This window comes from Loxodonta africana, chromosome 21 (genome assembly GCF_030014295.1).
Source record: "Loxodonta africana isolate mLoxAfr1 chromosome 21, mLoxAfr1.hap2, whole genome shotgun sequence".
NCBI lineage: Eukaryota > Metazoa > Chordata > Mammalia > Proboscidea > Elephantidae > Loxodonta > Loxodonta africana.
Window position 1 is genome coordinate 55440458 of NC_087362.1, and position 18987 is coordinate 55459444.

The 18987-nt window shown below is 38.6% G+C and overlaps 1 protein-coding gene across 1 annotated transcript in view; it reads left to right on the top strand.

Annotated features, from left to right (window-relative positions):
* The window catches only part of CDH8 (cadherin 8), a 146394-nt gene that overhangs the window by 1780 nt on the left and 125627 nt on the right, over positions 1–18987 (top strand). The window contains exon 2 of the mRNA XM_064273505.1: positions 14752–14871. Within this exon, the coding sequence (XP_064129575.1) occupies positions 14752–14871 (120 nt within the window). The remainder of the gene's footprint in view (positions 1–14751; positions 14872–18987) is intronic.

Below are 18987 nucleotides of genomic sequence, written 5' to 3' on the forward strand. Positions count from 1 at the left end.
AGAATGTTTTCTTAATAGATTTTATTATGCCAATTGACTTAGATGTCCCCTGAAACCATGGTTACCCACCCCTGCCCCTGCTACGCTGGCCTTCGAAGCATTCAGTTTATTCAGGAAACTTCTTTGCTTTTGGTTTAGTCCAATTGTGCTGACTTCCCCTGTATTGTGTGCTGTCTTTCTCTTCACCCAAAGTAGTTCTTATCTACTATCTAATTAGTGAATGCCCCTCTCCCACCCTCCATCCCCCCATCCCGCCTCTCGTAAACACAAAAGAATGTTTTCTTCTCAGTTTAAACTATTTCTCAAGTTCTTATAATAGTGGTCTTATACAATATTTGTCCTTTTGCAACTAATTTCACTCAGCATAATGCGTTCCAGGTTCCTCCATGTTATGAAATGTTTCACAGACTCCTCACTGTTCTTTATTGATGCATAGTATTCTATTGTGTGAATATACCATAATTTATTTATCCATTCATCCATTGATGGGCACCTTGGTTGCTTCCATCTTTTTACTATTGTAAACAGTGCTTCAGTAAACATGGGTGTGCATATATCTGTTTGTGTCAAGGCTCTTGTTTCTCTAGGATATATTCCAAGGAGTGGGATTGCTGGATCGTATGGTAGCTCTATTTCTAGCTTTTAAAGGAAGCACCAAATAGATTTCCAAAGTGGTTGTACCATTTGACATTCCCACCAGCAGTGTAGAAGTGTTCCAATCTCTCCACAGCCTCTCCAACATTTACTGTTCTGTTTTCCGGATTAATGCCAGCCTTGTTGGAGTGAGATAGAATCGCATTGTAGTTTTGATTTGCATTTCTCTAATGGCTAATGATCATGACCATTTCCTCATGCTTCTGTTAGCTACCTGAATGTCTTCTTTAGTGAAGTGTCTGTTCATATATTTTGCCCATTTTTCAATTGGGTTGTCTTTTTGCAGTTGAGTTTTTGCAGTATAATGTAGATTTTAGAGTTCAGGTGCTGATAGGAAATGTCATAACTAAAAACTGTTTCCCAGTCTGTAGGTAATCTTTTTACTGTTTTGGTGAAGTCTTTGGATGAGCTCAGGTGTTTGATTTTTAGGAGCTCCCAGTTATCTAGTTTTTCTTCTACATACTTAATAATGTTTTGTATACTTACTGTTTATGCCATGTATTAGGGCTCCTAATGTTGTCCCTATTTTTTTCTTCCATGATCTTTATCATTTTAGATTTTATATTTAGGTCTTTGATCCATCTTGAGTTAGTTTTTGTGTATGGAGTAAGGTATGGGTCTTGTTTCATTTTTTTGCAGATGGATATCCAGTTATGCCAGCACCATTTGTTAAAAAGACTGTCTTTTCCCCATTTAACTGTTTTGAGGCCTTTGTCAAATATCAACTGCTCATATGTGGATGGATTTATGTCTGGATTCTCAATTCTGGTCCATTGGTCCATGTATCTGTTGTTGTACCAGTACCAGGCTGTTTTGACTGCTGTGGCAGTATAATAGGTTCTAAAATCGGGTAAAGTAAGGTCTCCCACTTTGTTCTTCTTTTTCAGTAATGCCTTATTTATCCAGGGCCTCTTCCCTTCTGCATGAAATTGGTGATTTGTTTCGCCATCTCATTAAAGAATGTCTTTGGGATTTGGATCAGAATTGCGTTAAATGTATAGATCACTTTTGGAAGAATAGACATTTTTATTATGTTAAGTCTTCCTATCCACAAGCGAGGTATGTTCTTCCATTTATGTAAGCCTCTTTTGGTTTCTTGCAGAAGTGTAGTGTAGTTTTCTTTTTATAAGTCTTTTACATCTCTGGTAAGATTTATTCCTAAGTATTTTATCTTCTTGGGGGCTACTGTAAATGGCATTGATTTGGTGATTTCCTCTTCGATGTTCTTTTTGTTGGTGTAAAGGACTCCAACTGATTTTTGTATGTTTATTTTGTATCCCGATACTCTGCTGAACTCTTCTATTAGTTTCAGTAGTTTTCTGGAGGATTCCTTAGGGTTTTCTGTGTATAAGATCATGTCATCTGCAAATAGAGATACTTTTACTTCTTCCTTGCCAATCTGGATGCCCTTTATTTCTTTATCTAGCCTAATTGCTCTGGCTAGGACTTCCAGCACAATGTTGCATAAGAGTGGTGATAAAGGGCATCCTTGTCTGGTTCCTGATCTCAGTGGGGATGTTTTCAGGCTCTCTCCATTTAGGGTGATGTTGGCTGTTGGCTTTGTATAAATGCCCTTTATTATGTTGAGGAATTTTCCTTCTATTCCTATTTTGCTGAGAGTTTTTATCAAGAATGAGTGTTGAACTTTGTCAAATGCCTTTTTCTGCATCAATTGATAAAATCATGTGATTCTTGTCTTTTGTTTTATTTATGTGGTGGATTACATTAATTGTTTTTCTAATGTTGAACCATCCCTGCATACCTGGTATGAATCCCACTTGGTCATGGTGAATTATTTTTTTGATATGTTGTTGAATTCTATTGGCTAGAATTTTGAGGAAGATTCTTGCATCTACATTCATGAGGGATGTAGGTCTATAATTTTGTTTTCCTGTAGTGTTTTCATCTGGTTTTGGTATCAGCGATATGGTGGCTTCATAGAATGAGTTTGGTAGTATTCTGTCCTTTTCTATGCCCCGAAGTACCGTTAGTAGTAGTGGTGTTAACTATTCTCTGAAAGTTTGGTAGAACTCTGCAGTGAAGCCCTCTGGACCAGGGCTTTTATTTTTGCTGGGAGTTTTTTGATTACCTTTTCAATCTCTTCTTTTGTTATGGGTCTATTTAGTTGTTCTACCTCTGTTTGTGTTAGTTTAGGTAGGTAGTGTGTTTCTAGGAATTCATCCATATCTTCTAGATTTTCAAATTTGTTTGAGTATCGTTTTCCATAGTAATCTGATATGATTCTTTTAATTTCAGTTGGGTCTGTTGTAGTATTGCCCCTCTCATTTCTTATTCGGGTCATTTTCTTCCTCTCCTGTTTTTCTTTTGTCAGGTTGGCCAGTGGTTTATCAATTTTGTTGATTTTTTCAAAAAACCAGCTTTTGATCATCTTAATTCTTTCAATTGTTTTTCTGTTTTCTACTTCATTTAGCTCAGCTCTAATTTTTATTATTTTTTTTCTTCTGGTGCCTGTGGGTTTCTTTTCTTGCTCTCTTTCTATTTATTCAAGTTGTAGGGATAATTCTTTGGTTTTGGCCCTTTCTTTTTCAAAGTCTGCATTTATTAATATAAATTGGCCTCTGAGCACTGCTTTTGCTGTGTCCCAAAGGTTCTGATAGGAAGTGTTTTCATTCTCATTGGAGTCGCTGAATTTCTTTATTCCATCCTTAATGTCTTCTATAATCCAGTCTTTTTTCAGCAGGGTTTTGTTCAGTTTCCAAGTGTTTGATTTCTTTTCTCTGCTTTTTCTGTTATTGATTTCCACTTTTATGGCCTTATGGTCAGAGAAGATGCTTTGTAATATTTCAATGTTTTGGAATCTGCTAAGGCTTGCTTTGTGACCTAATATGTGGTCTATTCTAGAGAATGTTCCATGTACACTGGAAAAGAAAGTACACTTGGTTGCTGTTGGGTGGAGTGTTCTATATATGTCTACGAGGTCAAGTTGGTTGATTGTGGCATTTAGATCTTCCGTGTCTTTATTGAGCGTCTTTCTGGATGTCCTGTCCTTCACCAAAAGTGGTGTGTTGAAGTCTATCTCAGTTTTCAATGCTGATAGAGTTTGTTTTATGTATCTTGCAGCCCTGTCATAGGGGGCATAAATATTTCATATGGTTATATCTTCTTGGTATATTGTCCCTTTAATCATTGTATATTGTCCTTCCTTACCCTTTCTTATACATTTAACTTTAAAGTCTATTTGTCAGAAATGAATATTGCCACTCCTGCTCTTTTTTGATTATTGTTTGCTTGATGTATTTTTTTCCATCCTTTGAGTTTTAGTTTGTTTTTGTCTCTAAGTCTAAGGTGTCTCTCCTGTAGGCAGCATATAGATGGATCTTGTTTTTTAATCCATTCTGCCGGTCTCTTTATTGGTGCATTTAGTCCATTTACATTCAAGGTAATTATGAATAGGTATGAATTTAGTGCTATCATTTTGATGTCTTTTTTTGTGTGTTGTTGACAGTTTCTTTTTCCCACTTGATTTTATGTGCTGAGGAGATTTTCTTTATATATTGTCCTTTCCTGATATTTGTTGTTGTTGATTTTGTTTCTGCTGAGTCTGTATTTTTCTCTTGTATTTTATTTTGATGAGTAGAATAGTTTGTCTCCTTTGTAGGTTACCTTATTATTTACCCCTATTTTTCTAAATTTAAAACTATGTTTTACTTCTTTGTATCACCGTATCTTCCCCTCCATATGGAAGGTGTATGATTACATTTCTTAGTCCCTTTTTATTATTTTAATGTTGTCTTCTTTTATATAATAACATTGCTGTTACCCTGCTTTGGGCCTTTTTTTTTTTTTTTTTATCTTGCTTTGCTTTTTTGGATTTCCCTGTCTGGATTCATTTCTGGTTGCTCTGCCCAGTGTTGTAGTCTTGGGTTGATACCTGGTATTATTGATTTTCTAACCAAAGAACTCCCTTTAGTATTTCTTGTAGTTTTGGTTTGGTTTTTATGAATTCCCTCAACTTTTGTTTATTTCGAAATGTCTTAATTTCACCTTCATATTTAAGAGACAGTTTTGCTGGATATATGATTCTTGGCAGGGAATTTTTTTCCTTCAATTTTTTAAATATGTCATCCCATTGCCTCCTTGCCTGCATGGTTTCTGCCGAGTAGTCCAATCTTATTCTTTTTGGCTTTCCTTTGCAGGTGACTTTTCATTTATCCCTTGTTGCTCTTACAATTTACTCTTTATCTTTGGTTTTGGCAAGCTTGATTATAATATGTCTTGGTGACTTTCTTTCAAGATCTATCTTATATGGAGTTGGACGAGCATTTTGGATAGATATCTTCTCATCTTTCACAATATCAGGGAAGTTTTCTGCCAACAAATCTTCAACAATTTTCTCTGTATTTGCTGTTATCCCTCCCTGTTCTGATACTCCAATCACTCATAGGTTATTTCTCTTGATAGAGTCCCTCATGATTCTTAAGGTTTCTTCATTTTTTTAATTTCTTTTATCTGATTTTTCTGCACATATACTACTGCCAAGTGATTTATCTTTGAATTCAGAAATTCTAGCTTCTACTTGCTCAATTCTGTTCCGCTGACTTCCTACTGAGTTATCTAATTCTGTAATTTTATTGTTAATCTTTTGAATTTCTGATTGCTGTCTGTGTATGGATTTTTCCAGCTTATTAAACTTTTCATTATGTTCCTGAATAATCTTTCTAATTTCTTCAGTTTTTTTTTTATCTGTGTGTTCCTTGGCTTGTTCTGTGTATTGCCTTATTTCCGTCCTGATGTCTTGAAGAGTTCTGTATATTAAACTTTTGTATTCTGCATGTGGTATTTCCAGGAATGCAGTTTTATCTAAAAGATCCATGGATTCTTTGTTTTGAGAGCCTGTTGAGGTGATCATGGTCTGTGTCTTTATGTGACTTAATATTGACTCTTGTCTCTGAGCCATCTATAAGTTATTGTATTAGTTTATGCTTGCTTACTGTGTCGTAGCTGTTTGGTCTGTTTTGTTTTGGTATACCTCTATGGGTTGCTTGAGTGAGCTAACTTGATTATTTTCGCCTTTTGAGCTCTGGCATCCTGTGTCCAGCTGGCTAGAGCTGTTATCATGTATATCAGTCTAGGAGTCCATTCAGTTTTCTTGTATGAATTCAGCTCAGGTTTCTAGGTAGCTGATATGAAGTGTGTGGTACAGGCTCTGTCCTACAGTCTTAGAGTGGCAGGGGTGATTGGCGTATATACCTGTATCTGATTGCAGCAGGGGGTCATGCTCTGAACATGGTGGGGGCTGAGTTCCGACCCCCAAGTGTCCCTGAGGAAAATGCATCTCTGTTCCCTAGAGCATGCTGGTGGGTGGGTTCTGCAGAGGGACCATGGTCACCCAATGTTTTTGGTTGTAAGGACTGGGATGTACCAGTTATGTTTGGACCCCTGTCGTGGGTGTCTGGGTGACCTTAGTGGAGCTACCAGTCCTTAGGTCTCTGGTGTGGGTAGGTAAGGACCTTGTTTAATAGACAAAGCAATGCCAAACATCAAACACCCACCTCTCCACCGCACAGCTGAAAGTGTAGGAGCCTGCCAACAAGGGCCTATTCTCCTGAAATAGGCCCACACAGGTCCATGCAGAAGGGAAAGGTGTTCAAGGTGCATGGATGGTTTACGCTTGGACAGGAGCCGTTTCTGTCCTGAGCTCCCCCGGTTAATGGAGCTAGCAAATTATATTCCCCCCTCCCAGTTGCAAATTTTTTCCTTCCCCAAGGCCGGGAGGATGGCTCTAGGTGCTCACCAGGGTCTAACTCAGGGCCTAGGATTCAGCTGCTGAAGTCGGCTTGGGTATGCGGGTGGCACGGTAAAATATACGCAAGTGGTTAGCTTTTGCTGAGAGCACCGTTCTCTTCAGGTTCTGGAGGTGTGATAGGCTGTATGGTTGGCTTTTTGTCTCTGAGGGAACTGCAGCTGAACGCTAGTACAAGCCCTCCGCTGTCACCACCGCTGCTCAGGGAATGGTACCTGAGGGCTCCCCACAATTCAGGTCTGGTAACTCCTCTCTACTTCTGAACGGCCTCTTCCTCCGCCTGCCCCTCAGTTCACTGTCTAAGCTTGCCTTTGGTGCTCAGGTCTCCCACCTTTTCACAAATATACTCATTTCACTTTTTTTAGGTCTTTATTGTAAAGAGGGCTGGACGGAAGCGGCTGTCTTTTCTGCCATCTTGTCTCTGCCTCTCATGAACAGTCTGGTTTTATGTGGTGATTAAGAGAGCAGATTTGGGAGCTCCCTTGCCTGGTTTATAGTCTAGGCTTTATCCCTTCTTATTTACATGGACATAATAATAAATGCATGCTCATTTTTTCATATGCTTGTTGCAACAATTAAATAAATAAATATTTTATACTTGGCTGTGTTGGTAGCAACTTGTATAACAAGGAAAGTGTAGAGCCGTCCTTATGATGAGAAAAATTCGTAAGGACACATTTGTGAAGGAGTGGGTTAATTCTGAAGCGGAGAATTAGAGGGTAAAGTTGAGAAAATAAGAAAGAGCATTGTTCTCAAGAAGCTTTCATTCTAAAAGCAGAACTCTGTATGCACTGCAATTTATATATAAAAGTGAAAGGTGCCCCAGAGACTGTCAAAGTATTTTAAGAGTTCAGAAGAGGTAACAATTTGGCTTAGGAATCAGCTAAATCTTTGATCTGGGTTAGGTGAGTTAGGTAGATATGTTGGGGATATCATTGGAAAGGGTTTGCCTGAGCAAGCGTGTGGGTCAAGAAAATCAATGGGGAGATTAGAAAGGTCTGTGTGATTGGTGTATAAGGGCTACTTAAAGCCTTTTCTAACTCACCATTTTCTTAAGATAAGGTCCCAGCTGATTAATCTAATTCCTGAGGGCTCTTCTTGATTTGCAACTCACTCATGAATCTTGACCTGGGATGATCTTTTTTCTTAAATCAAATACCCGTTCTCTTGCTTTGAGCCTCTATGTGTATGCCACCACATCCCAGAAGTTTTCTTTGGCTGTTTAGCTTCCCCTCTTGTGTTCTTCATTACTTCTGTGTCACTGACAACAGTTTATCACATCATTTGGTAGCTGACTTTAATTTTCTTCTATCCTACACGTCTTCTCATCATAAAAGCCAGGATCTTCTAATTGCACAGTTTCTTAGATGACTAACAGAAGGTTTGGCATGTAGCAGGAACTCAATAAAGAGATACCAAAATAACAAAAGGCCCAGATAAGAGATAAGTTCAACTTAACCTATTTTAGCTATGCCATGAGCACTGCGTATAAGATGGATATTTTGGGTGAGTTAGTAAATATTTATTTTAATTTCCTGGAAACCATAACTATGCAACAATTGCCCAGTTAACCATGTGTTTCATCTAGGACTTTCCCTTGCCAATAATGCAGTGGCTCAGGGGCTTTTCACTTTGTCTTTCACATTTAAAAAGAGAAGGCAGCCACAACCATGCTACTATTATTTTTGAAAGTTCTGGATCTCAACTAGAGAATTAAGCTTATTTTCAAAGAACAAAAAATGAACAGCCACTGTGGTGGGTACATTTTGGTTTTCATGCCTCTTGTCCTCAAATTAACACTTCATCAAACAAAGTCAGCATGCTCTCGAGAGCTCAAGAAAAGATACAGCTCAGCACCATGACCCCTGCCTCACACACCCACACGCCAACAAGAAAAACCAGTTATATATTCTTATGGATCCTCAGAATAAGAATATGAAGCAGGTAGTATCATTCCCATTTTTCAGATGAGAAAACTGAATCTTAAAAATGTAACATATTGCCTTGTATATGAGAGTGGCAAGCCATGGTTATAGAATTTGTTCTCAGTCGTGTAAGTAAAGACAATGGTGACAAAATTTCTGCTATTATAATTGCAATACATGTTTTGTATTATATTGTGCTGCCTTCTTCAAGAAAATAAGTTAAATATTAACATGTTTTTATCACAGTAAAGCTACACCATAGGAAAACTTTGCTAAAATAAACGTCAGCCACCATTAAGAACAGAAACTGTGAGTTTCCTGCACAGTATCATACCCTCTGCATCTAACTTGGTGCCTGGTACATACTACATACGATAGTCATTGTGTGAAGAACAGGATGATTGAATGTAATGAAACAGAATGAATGAAGTTCTCACCAACAGCAATCCTGCCACGCTTTAGAAAGCACCTGCCTGCATTGGTAGCATAACTTTGCAAGGTCAGGTTGCAAATAGCTGCCAGTCTAAAGCATAAACCATGTGAGCTTAGTTCTCAAGCATTTATAGGATTTCATTCCATAGGTAACATAAAGACTTGATTGTTGTGAATAGGCAGCCTACAAAAAAGGCAATATGATTTTTTTCTGTTGTATTAGGAAAAAAGGCATCCCGATTCTGAAAGCGTTTATTTATGCACAGACTGTAAAACAGACAGCTGATTAGTTTTCACCACCAGACCTCCAATCGTCTGCATATCCGTTTGCAAAAGCAATGCGTAGGTCACCAGCCTGGTGTTGTTGGTGAGGGATGCCGTAGGTTTTTTTCTCCTGTGCACAGGAAACTTTGCTGAGGTTTTACAGTTCCACATTTTTGTACAATATTTTCTATTTCATTGTCTCCACATTACAGATGTTCATTGGAATGATACATGGGTGAATAGAAGACATCTGTGTGCTCAGATGCATTTCCTGAAGTGCTTAATTGTTTTGGAAAGTTTCAGGCTCATTTTAAAAACACAGTGTTAAGTGTGCATAGATGTTTCATTAAGTTACAAAACTGTTCATACCTCTAAATGTTGCAGAATAAAATACGGAAACAGAGTTTTATTTCCCCGGTTTATGTCCCCAACTGTGGAGCCAGAGAAATGACAGGATGCATTTTGGTACCGTCCATCCGCCTGCCTGCAGTTAAGAATCTGTCCCGGTTCCCATAATAAATTCAATTTGGAGCATGTAGAATTTGGCAGCGACATTTCACTACAGGCTGAGAGTTGGCGCATGAGAAGAACACCCAGTGAGCAACGGGTAGGCCTTTGTAAAAGAAGACAGAAAAGGGAACAGATCGTTTAGGATTTTCGTGTGTGGTATATGCCTTAAAAGAGAGGTGTCTGAACTGAGATAGCAAGCTCACCGCGCTGCCTCTGCCTCTTATTTAATCGGCTAAATCGCAAGATTGATCACCAACAAAAGAGATGGGTTTAACCTCTTACCAGCCTGACATGACTTTCCTAGTTAAGCAACAGTAGTATGGATTAGCGCTTCCTGAAAGGAACTGGAATCTTGTCCTTCTGCTTACAGTTGACTGGACAGGCAGTACAGCTCACTATTTATTTATCCTGAGCTTGATTGGGGGAGAAATCGCCATACATAGGGTTAAAATAAAGCCTTAATTTTTACTGAGCCATGTTTAATCCTCCTTTTCCTGCAAAGACCCCCTAAGGCATCCCCTGGAGTTTCTGGTATTTGGCATACGCCTTCTAATAGCACAACTGAAAAATACTGGTGGGATTGAGACCATCTTTCCCACTGGGAGAATTTGCTGGAGGCCCAGAGGAGATATGCATGATGAAGACTATGGTATTAGGTGGAGGGAAGGATGAAAAGGCATTGACTAAGGACACTTAGTTTTCAGTTTTTTTCTTACGCGCATGCAGGTTTGTGCTCTGTTGGAACTGAATGGTGGGGTGTGTGTGGGGAGGCAGGGAGTGTCTACCAAAAAACAAAGGAACAAAAATCCTCTAGAAGGCCATGCCAGTCAGGCACAGTGGTATCCCAGAGCATTGCTCCATAAGACTAAAACATGATGTAGCCTGACACATTTTCAACAACAGGGGCCCGATGCTTCAGCTTCTAGTAAGTGATAATTTAAATGTCAACAAGTTATGCAGGTCTTAGGAAATTATTGCTCTGCTATTTAACAACAACCAAAAAAGGTTGTCATGGCAACACCTGTGCCCCATTACCTATCGTACCATAGAGTCCTAGCGGAATTCATAAGGAGGATATAAGGGAAATTGGTTTGAAGGTTTGGTTTTATTAAAATCATGAGGGCAGTTGCATCCTTGCTGTGACCTCTCAGGCCTGCGATCTTTGAAATGTGGGGATGTTTAAGCAAGACATTTGCAGATGATAATGCCAGACCCTCTGGCTGTGGGCTGTGCAGATCCAACCTGCATCAGGGTAGAAGGTCAATTCAAAAGTTTGAAGATGCTAAAAGGAGGCCAGGAATGCATGTCTGTCTGAATTTCAGCTATTGCCAAGGTTCTTCCCCCCACCCCTCACCTGCTATTGGAATGCTTATTCTCTGCAAATGGATTGCAAATGACTCTTTGCAAATGGGGTCTGTGTTCTTCGCATCATAAGAGTTTTAGCTTTTCCAGTGTGCAGGTTTTCGTGCTGCACCAAACCTTTGTTTTCCTGCTGCACCAAACCTTTGTTTTTCTGCTCAGGGCGTCAGCACCAGCATTTTTCTTTCTGAATAATGTGCAGAATTGGTGTGCCGACTTGCTCATAAAAAAGTATAGCCTAGCTAACAGAGCTGAACTACCCAAACCCCAACATCTTATTTTCCCGAAGGCCTTTCATCTTAGTTTGTCAGCAAACTGGAACCTCTTAACCTGACAGTGTAAAATCTTTGATGGTTAATTTGGCCTGTAGTGTGTGCTGTTGTTGTTGGGGGGAATATATGTGGGCCCTGCTGCTAATGCCGTCAAGTCACTGGGTTTGGGTTGCTGCTAATGGGAGGAAACCTTCAGGTGTAGCAAGAGGCAGATGATACTGCGAAGCCCTCCGTTAATTAAATCCAAACAGCACGTTGGCAAATTTCACTTAACCAAGGAATTCAACGCAGAAAAATGGGTTCGTTCAGAGCAGAATTCACCTTGGAATTGACGCGTGCATACTTGACTTGATCCTAGCAGGCTGAATTGTGGTGACAGGGATCATTTTTGTTGACAACAGCTGGAAATACAACAGCTATATTATTATAATTAGGATCAGCATCAAGTTGGATCATAATAGGGGCTTTCTTGAATAAATGGCACAGTGTCAAATTTATAGTCGCTAGCTAAATGAGTCTCTTGTATCCTCGACAAAGGGACAAAAACAGTTGCAGATGAAAACACAAACAGAGAATCCTGGTTGTTATATTTCCTGGGTATTACTCAGGGTCCTATTTATCACACACCGACACTTGCTGCTTAGAAGAAACGTTATCCTGCAAGGTTTTCACTTTTCAATTTGCCTTCGTGGTCTGCATTCTGCATGCATTTCCACGGAGAAGCCTACATCCCAGCTCAACTAGAAATCTTTTCTGCTACAAGATTAACCTCAGAGCATCCATTTTTTTCCCCCGTGGGTAATTGCTTGATAAATGCATCCACAAAACCTCTGCACACATCTATTCCCATGTACAGATCCATCAGCAGTCTTGAATCACTATTGGAGAGGTAGCATCCTTGTTGGAGAGTAGTGCTGTCTTTTCATTTCCAGATGTCTAAAGTTGGAGGATGTGGATTTCCCGGGAAGCCAGACATTAGGCAGAAATATCCTGGATGAGGAAGTGGACAAAGGCTTGTCTTAGTCCTGTTGCGGTCCCCAGCCCAGTAGGTCATCTTGGCTACCACGTGGGATCTGTATAGGCTGAGGGATATGACGTTCATTGAAGTACCATCCATTTACATAATACGGAGAAACTTGTATTGATGATAACGCCCAGTGCCTGGCCTTGTGCTTGTTGGATCAAAAGAGATTTTATTTTTGGGCTTACAAGGATTTTTAAAAATAATTTATTTTTGTTGTTGTTGAGAATATACACAACAGGATATACACCAGTTTAATAATTTCCGCATGTACAATTCAGTGATATTGATTGCATTCTCCAAATTGTCCAACCATTCTCACCCTCCTTTTTCCAAATTGTTCCTCTCCCATTAAGACACTCTCACTGCCCCCTAAGTTTCCTATCTACTCTTTTGAGTTGCTGTTGTCAATTTTATACTACAGAGGGAACTAAGGGGAGGGGCATTAGATGGGAGAATGTGAGATTGTTTGTGTGTATGTGCATATTTGTGTGTATGTATATTTTCCATTGGTCAATTTAAGATAGTTTTACAAAGGAAATAACTTTGTGAAGGAAATCATTGGGATTGTCTCCTTGTGTTTGCCTCCAAACTTGAGGAAACTTGAAACCAAAACCAAACCCATTGCTATAGAGTGGATTCCAACTCATAACGACCTATACAACTACTATGAAAGTCATTATGCCAAACCATACCCAATTATGAATTACAGCGTTTACCACTGCTTAAAAGTGTAGAAGACTTTTATTATTCAGTCACTGATGTACACACACATACTGTATATATGACATTAGTGATCCCACAACCCCATTGCCGTGGAGTCGATTTCGACTCGTAGCAACCTCATAGGACGGCAAAGAACTGCCCTATAGGGTTTCCAAGGTTATAAATCTTTGTGGAAGCAGGCTGCCACATCTTTCTCCCTTGGAGCACACTGGTGAGTTAGTACCACCGACCTTTCGGATAGCAGCAGAGCGCTCAACCACTGTGCCACCAGAGCTCCTTACATTTGTGATAACGCTCAAAAATCAGATGTGTCAGTAACTCTTCTGTATTCTTTGCATAAATTACTATATTTAGTTACCTCAAGCTTATAATGGGATAATTAGTATTGTTCCCTTATTATAGATTAGGGTACTAAAGCTTAATAATGTTTTCTTACTTGTCCACGAACACAGAACTGGTTAAAATTCTACGTCCAATAACTGATTCATGCTGGGGTGTAAAGCTGGCCCCCTTTTATTGATGGCCATCCCAGTCCCAGATCTCCTAGCGGAGTCTATTTAGACCTCTGTAGTGACCCCAATGTTCCTTCTGCCCCATCTTACTTCATGATAGGAGAGTACTCCCCGGTAACAATCCCTCATAAAATCTCTATCTCCGAGTCTGCTTCCCAGGAAATGGACCTGTGATAGCTATATGCCGTTCCTCGTTCATTCAATGGGTAGTTCATTCATCCATCAGCTCAACTCTTAAGTAAGTGTGCAGTCACTGTTATGTGCTGCAGGCTTACTGGATGAGGAAGACATTGGCCCTGTCCTCATAAAACATGATTCCTGTGGCCACACCAGCCTTCGTCAGCGTCTCCCCAGTTTCACAAATTCTCGGAGCTTCCCATGGCCTCTCATCCCACTTTGGTTCTACTTTTGCTTCTCTTTTTGTTTAGAATTTTTTTCTCTGCTCTTTTCCAGCCTGGTTCAACTCTACCTCTTTTTAATAATTCTAGTCAAATGCAGCCTTCTTCAGAAAGCTGTCCCTGAGCACCACAAGTTGCTGTACTAATTGACAGATCCATATTCAGTGCTGTTGCAATCAGTGGGATTTCTACGGAGCTCCAAGGGTTGCCTCCTCACCACACAAACTGCAAGCTTCTGGAGCCCATAGACTTGGTCTTAATACATCTCCCTCATATTAGACAAGCCATATGTGTTCAGTTTTTGAATGAAGGGGTGAATGAATAACAGAAGATTAATCTGAAAAATGGTCTTGATTCTCTTTATCCATAAGGCTTGATTACCTAAACATGCTGATTAATTGTGGTTTCCCATCTAATTTCATATTCTTATGAATTAAATAAGATGGGGCAAAATATTCTTTTGATATTTCTGTACTATCTTCTTCAGCAGCCGAATTTCCCAGGTACATTTAGCTGTGCTATTGCAAAGCTTATTTTTTTTTTTTTGAGCCCTCCGTGTTACATCATGTTATTAACCTTGTGTTTCATGTTCCTTTGATCTATTTCCTCTGCACATTCTTGAAGCCTGGATGAGTCTAACAGATATCTTTAAAATGAAAACTACAAAGGAATATTAAATAATACGGATACTTAAAGGGCTTCTTTTATATAGTACTATAGCCCAGCGGTATCCTTTCCCTTAAAAATGCTTGGATTTTGCTGAAGTTATGAAAGAGTGGTCTCTCTCCATATTTTAAAAGAGATTTCTTTGCCTCCTTGTTCCCATACATGGATTTATGTATGATGTGCTTGGCAAAGAATAGCATGTTAATTATTATCTTCTCTCTCTCTCTCTCTCTCTTTTTTTTAATTAGGTACGTCTGTCACTAATGTAACAGCTACTGATGCTGATGACCCAGTTTATGGAAACAGTGCAAAGTTGGTTTATAGTATCTTGGAAGGGCAGCCTTATTTTTCCATTGAGCCTGAAACAGGTTTGTGGCCTAAATTTTGAATTCTATTCATTGTGTTTTTTTGCTTCAGTGTAACACTTTTCTTGGGATTTGGATTATGAAACATTATGGCTAAGTATTTTACTGCCTATATCAATAAGATTTGAATGTGTTATTCCAGTTCAGTGTGAGGTACGCGGTAAGCACAACAGTCATTTTGATACCAATTAAAACAAATTGCAGCCCTTTTGTAGAAGGTCGTTTGTTTAACAGATGGTGGCACCATTTTTTATCCTGGAATAAAAACGTGTTTACACATCAGACAGACCTAGATTTAAGTATGAACTCAGTTACTTATCGGCCATCTGATCCTTGGAAATGACTTTTGTAAATCTTTGTAAGCTGCAGTTCCCACATCTCTAAAATGGGTATGGTACCTACCTCACGGTGTTATGACAAGGGTCAGGTGGAGCAATAAATATTGAACACACAGCACATGGCATGTGGCAAGCATTCGATGTATGTTAGTATTATTCCATTTGCTATTAGATTACTAACTTTTAAAAATGGGATATTGATAAATTTACCAAGTAGAGCTATGATGGAGATGTTATCTTGTTAAAAAGTAACCTGGTCAATGTCCTGTAATCTGGTAGTAAAGATTTTAGAGACCATGAAGTAAGCTATTAAAACAAAAAACAAAACAAAAAACAGCATCAACAACACCAACTTTTTTACTGAGTTGGAAAATAGCTTCATAAACAAAGTCATTTTGGTACATGAAGGTACGCATAGTTTTGTTTTAACAATGTATTAATACATTAAAGCTGTTTTGTCAAACTCTTTTAAATACAATGAATTTTGTGTGTGTGTGTGTGTGTAGCACTTTAAAAATTATTACTAAAGACAATCTTATTTGCATGTATTTTCCATATCTGATGATTTTAATAACAAATTTCCAGATAAAAAATTCAGTATTTAGGCACATATGCACATAGCATTGTTTTTCTTTGATTCATGGGTTTTCAGTATTATTGAGATACGTTTACATGTCTTACCATTAAAGCAATTATTAATTAAATTAAAATTTGAAAGCCTCCCTCTGCTTTTTTTTTTTTTTTTAATTCCAAGAGTAAAATCCTCATGCATTAAAAAGCGAGAAAAAGCACATTTGTACATAAATAGGTCATGGCTCAAAATTGAATTTAGATTTAGAAACAGGAAGGAACTCATAAAATGCATTAATTGGAGGCATAATTATATATTCTTCCTCAGCCAAGAAGGAAGTCTGTCATTAACCTCACCTCATCCGGGCCCTGTGATGACCCTGAGGAAGAGGCAGAGCAGGTAATCAGCTCTGGGTGTTACGGAAAAAAAAAAAGAAAATCTGGAGATGTCTTATTTCTTGGCCAAAGTCACAGTGACAGACTTGGGACTCACAATGAGGTCCTTAATTTCAAAGCCACTGACAGATTCCTTTGAACTTTACTTTTTTAGGCAATTATTCTGGTACATGGGCTCTGTAAGTCCAAAGTGTGTTAATTGCCTAAGTGGAGTTTTATCATTTTCTCCTTTGCTCCTTGGCCATTGGTTCATTTGAGTCCTTTTGTTCACCATTACCAGTGTAACATAGATACTATGCCAGCAAATATCCATGGAGCTTTCACTGTGTTAGGCCCCAAGACAAATACAGGGAGAAAAAATTACCAAGGCAAGTCACTTGCAAGTATCTCACAATCCACTGTGAGAGACATTTTTTCCCCCAATATAAATACATGGAAGCCTGGTGATATCATTTTAATAAATTGTATCTAAAGAATAAATTTCTATGGGGTGTAGATGATAAAACCCATTAGTATGACAGAAAATTAAAGTGATGTTAAGCCTTTTTGATACATATTGCTCTTGTTTTTGTCAGCAACATTCAAATACTTACATTTGTGCTCAGAAGAATGAGTGTCTATCTCAACGCACACACACCAGTTATGAGTATTATCATTTTAGCTCTCTCATTTCTAATTTGGCGGATACGAAAAATCTCAGTTATATTTTAGAGAGTTGATTCTAGCAGTATTGTGGATAATGTAATGGACATGAGCGACTCTTAAGGAACACACGTAGTAGTTATTCAATAAATATTGGCTGGATGGATGACATTGAGGTTTTTAAGTAAAGCAGACACAATAAGGATGGGAATGGGGGCTAAATCCAATAATGAATAAGGGGTCAGCCTAAGTTCTCTAGCTCAGATGTAAATATGTCTGAGTGAAATGTTTCCATTTTTGTGTAAATGCCTGCATCCTTACGCTGGAATGCATTCAAGTAAAAGCAGAGCGATAGTAGTTCCCATTGTCTAAACTTGACTCTATCTCTGATGCATTTTCTCTCTTTTTAAGTTTATTTTGAGATTGATAGATGTGCCTGAGTGTGTGTGTGTGTTTGCGTAGTAGAGGGAGGGTACAAAAGCTATTCACAATGGGATTAAAGGGACTTTTTTTTTGGTCCTAGAAAAACATAGAAGAAATAACATTTACCTTCATTATATTATTATTATTTTGTAAGCAGTTGGAAAATGGAAACCCTGGTGGTATAGAGGTTAAGAGTTTGGGTGCTAACCAAAAGGTCAGCAGTTTGGATCCACCACATGTTCCTTGGAAACCCTATGGGGCAGTTCTACTCTGTCCTATAGGGTTGCTATGAGTTGGAATCGACTCGAGAGCAAGAAGTTTGTTTTCCTTTTTTTTTTTTTTGGCTTGGTTGACACTAATTTAGACTAAGCAATCCCAATTCTAGAAAAATTAAAAAAATTCCTGGGATGAGCAGGGACTTTTTACATAAGACAAATATGTCTCTGATATGTTGCCTAACAAGATGGCCCTTTACATGGTTGGTATGTCATACCTTCTTGAAGTGAGCCAGCATAATTGAGTCAGAATAAGAGAGAGAAAGACAAAAGCTTTCCACAAGTCATGGAGAAGGAATGTGAAGAACCAGATATGGGATGGAGCCTGGTTTCCACCCTATATTCCTTCCATCTGCTTCTCTGGTGGGAAGAACACAATTTTAACTCTCAGATGTGAATTTTTGGGGTTGAGATTCATTTAGGACTAACATTCGTGCCACTCCCAAGTCTCATACTATGTTTTAAGTGTCTAGGCAACACAATGCTATTCTTGTACTTGCAAAAATGAGCCTTGAGATTTTGTGAGAAACTCTTGGCCAGATTTAGTTCTGGATCACATAGGGAGATTCAAAGGTTCTTAGGCTGCTACCCAAGGAAAGAATGGTTATTAATATAGTGTTCTCTTTCAGAGGTCACCATGATGGGAAAAAATAGAAGGAAAGAATCTCTGTGTTTGCTCAGTACTCTAGATTTGACAGAGCACTAAACCAAACTGTAAAGAGAAGAATTTACATCTCCATTTTTCAGATTAGGAAATGGTGTTTCAGAGACAATAAGGTGAAATGCCTTCCCCACTTTTACATCAAGTTCCCTTTCAAACTGTAACATCAGAAAGAATAAAAACAACAAAAATGTAAACACCAGCCTCATTTATCAAACATTTATTATGTTTTCGGCATTTGCTAATTGAGTTTACATGCATCATCAAATTTAATTTACTCCACACAACATTTTAAGGTAGGTATTAACTTGCTGGTACCTAACAACAATAACCACGTCATCACGATTTTGCTGATGAGAGCATAGAGGGTCAGACTTGATGAATTTCCTGCTTAAGGTATTAAAAGCAAGATTAGAAGTGAGTCTGTATGATCCCAAACTCCAATTTTTCAGTAATCCCCTGTATCATCACTGTCCTCTCAAGTGGCATAGTTCCTGCCAAAGGCTGCCACTGGTTTGGACAAGGGCCTTAGTACTTGGAAATAGGCCCATGTCTCCATTACTTATAGACATAGGAGGCAGAGCGGTGTCAGAGAAAATATGAGACAATAGTGATGGTAAAATAAAGTAATATTTCCATGAACAGCTTTTATTACAATACTTAAAAAGGCTGAAAATAGCTTACTTGTATTCTAAAAATGTTTTCTTTTTTTGTTATTGTCCCTCCCCCCACCACCTCTAGTACCATATGTTTGCTTGTAACATTTTGGGCAGACAGGGGGAAATGTGGCAGTTTTTTAAACAGGATCGCACTG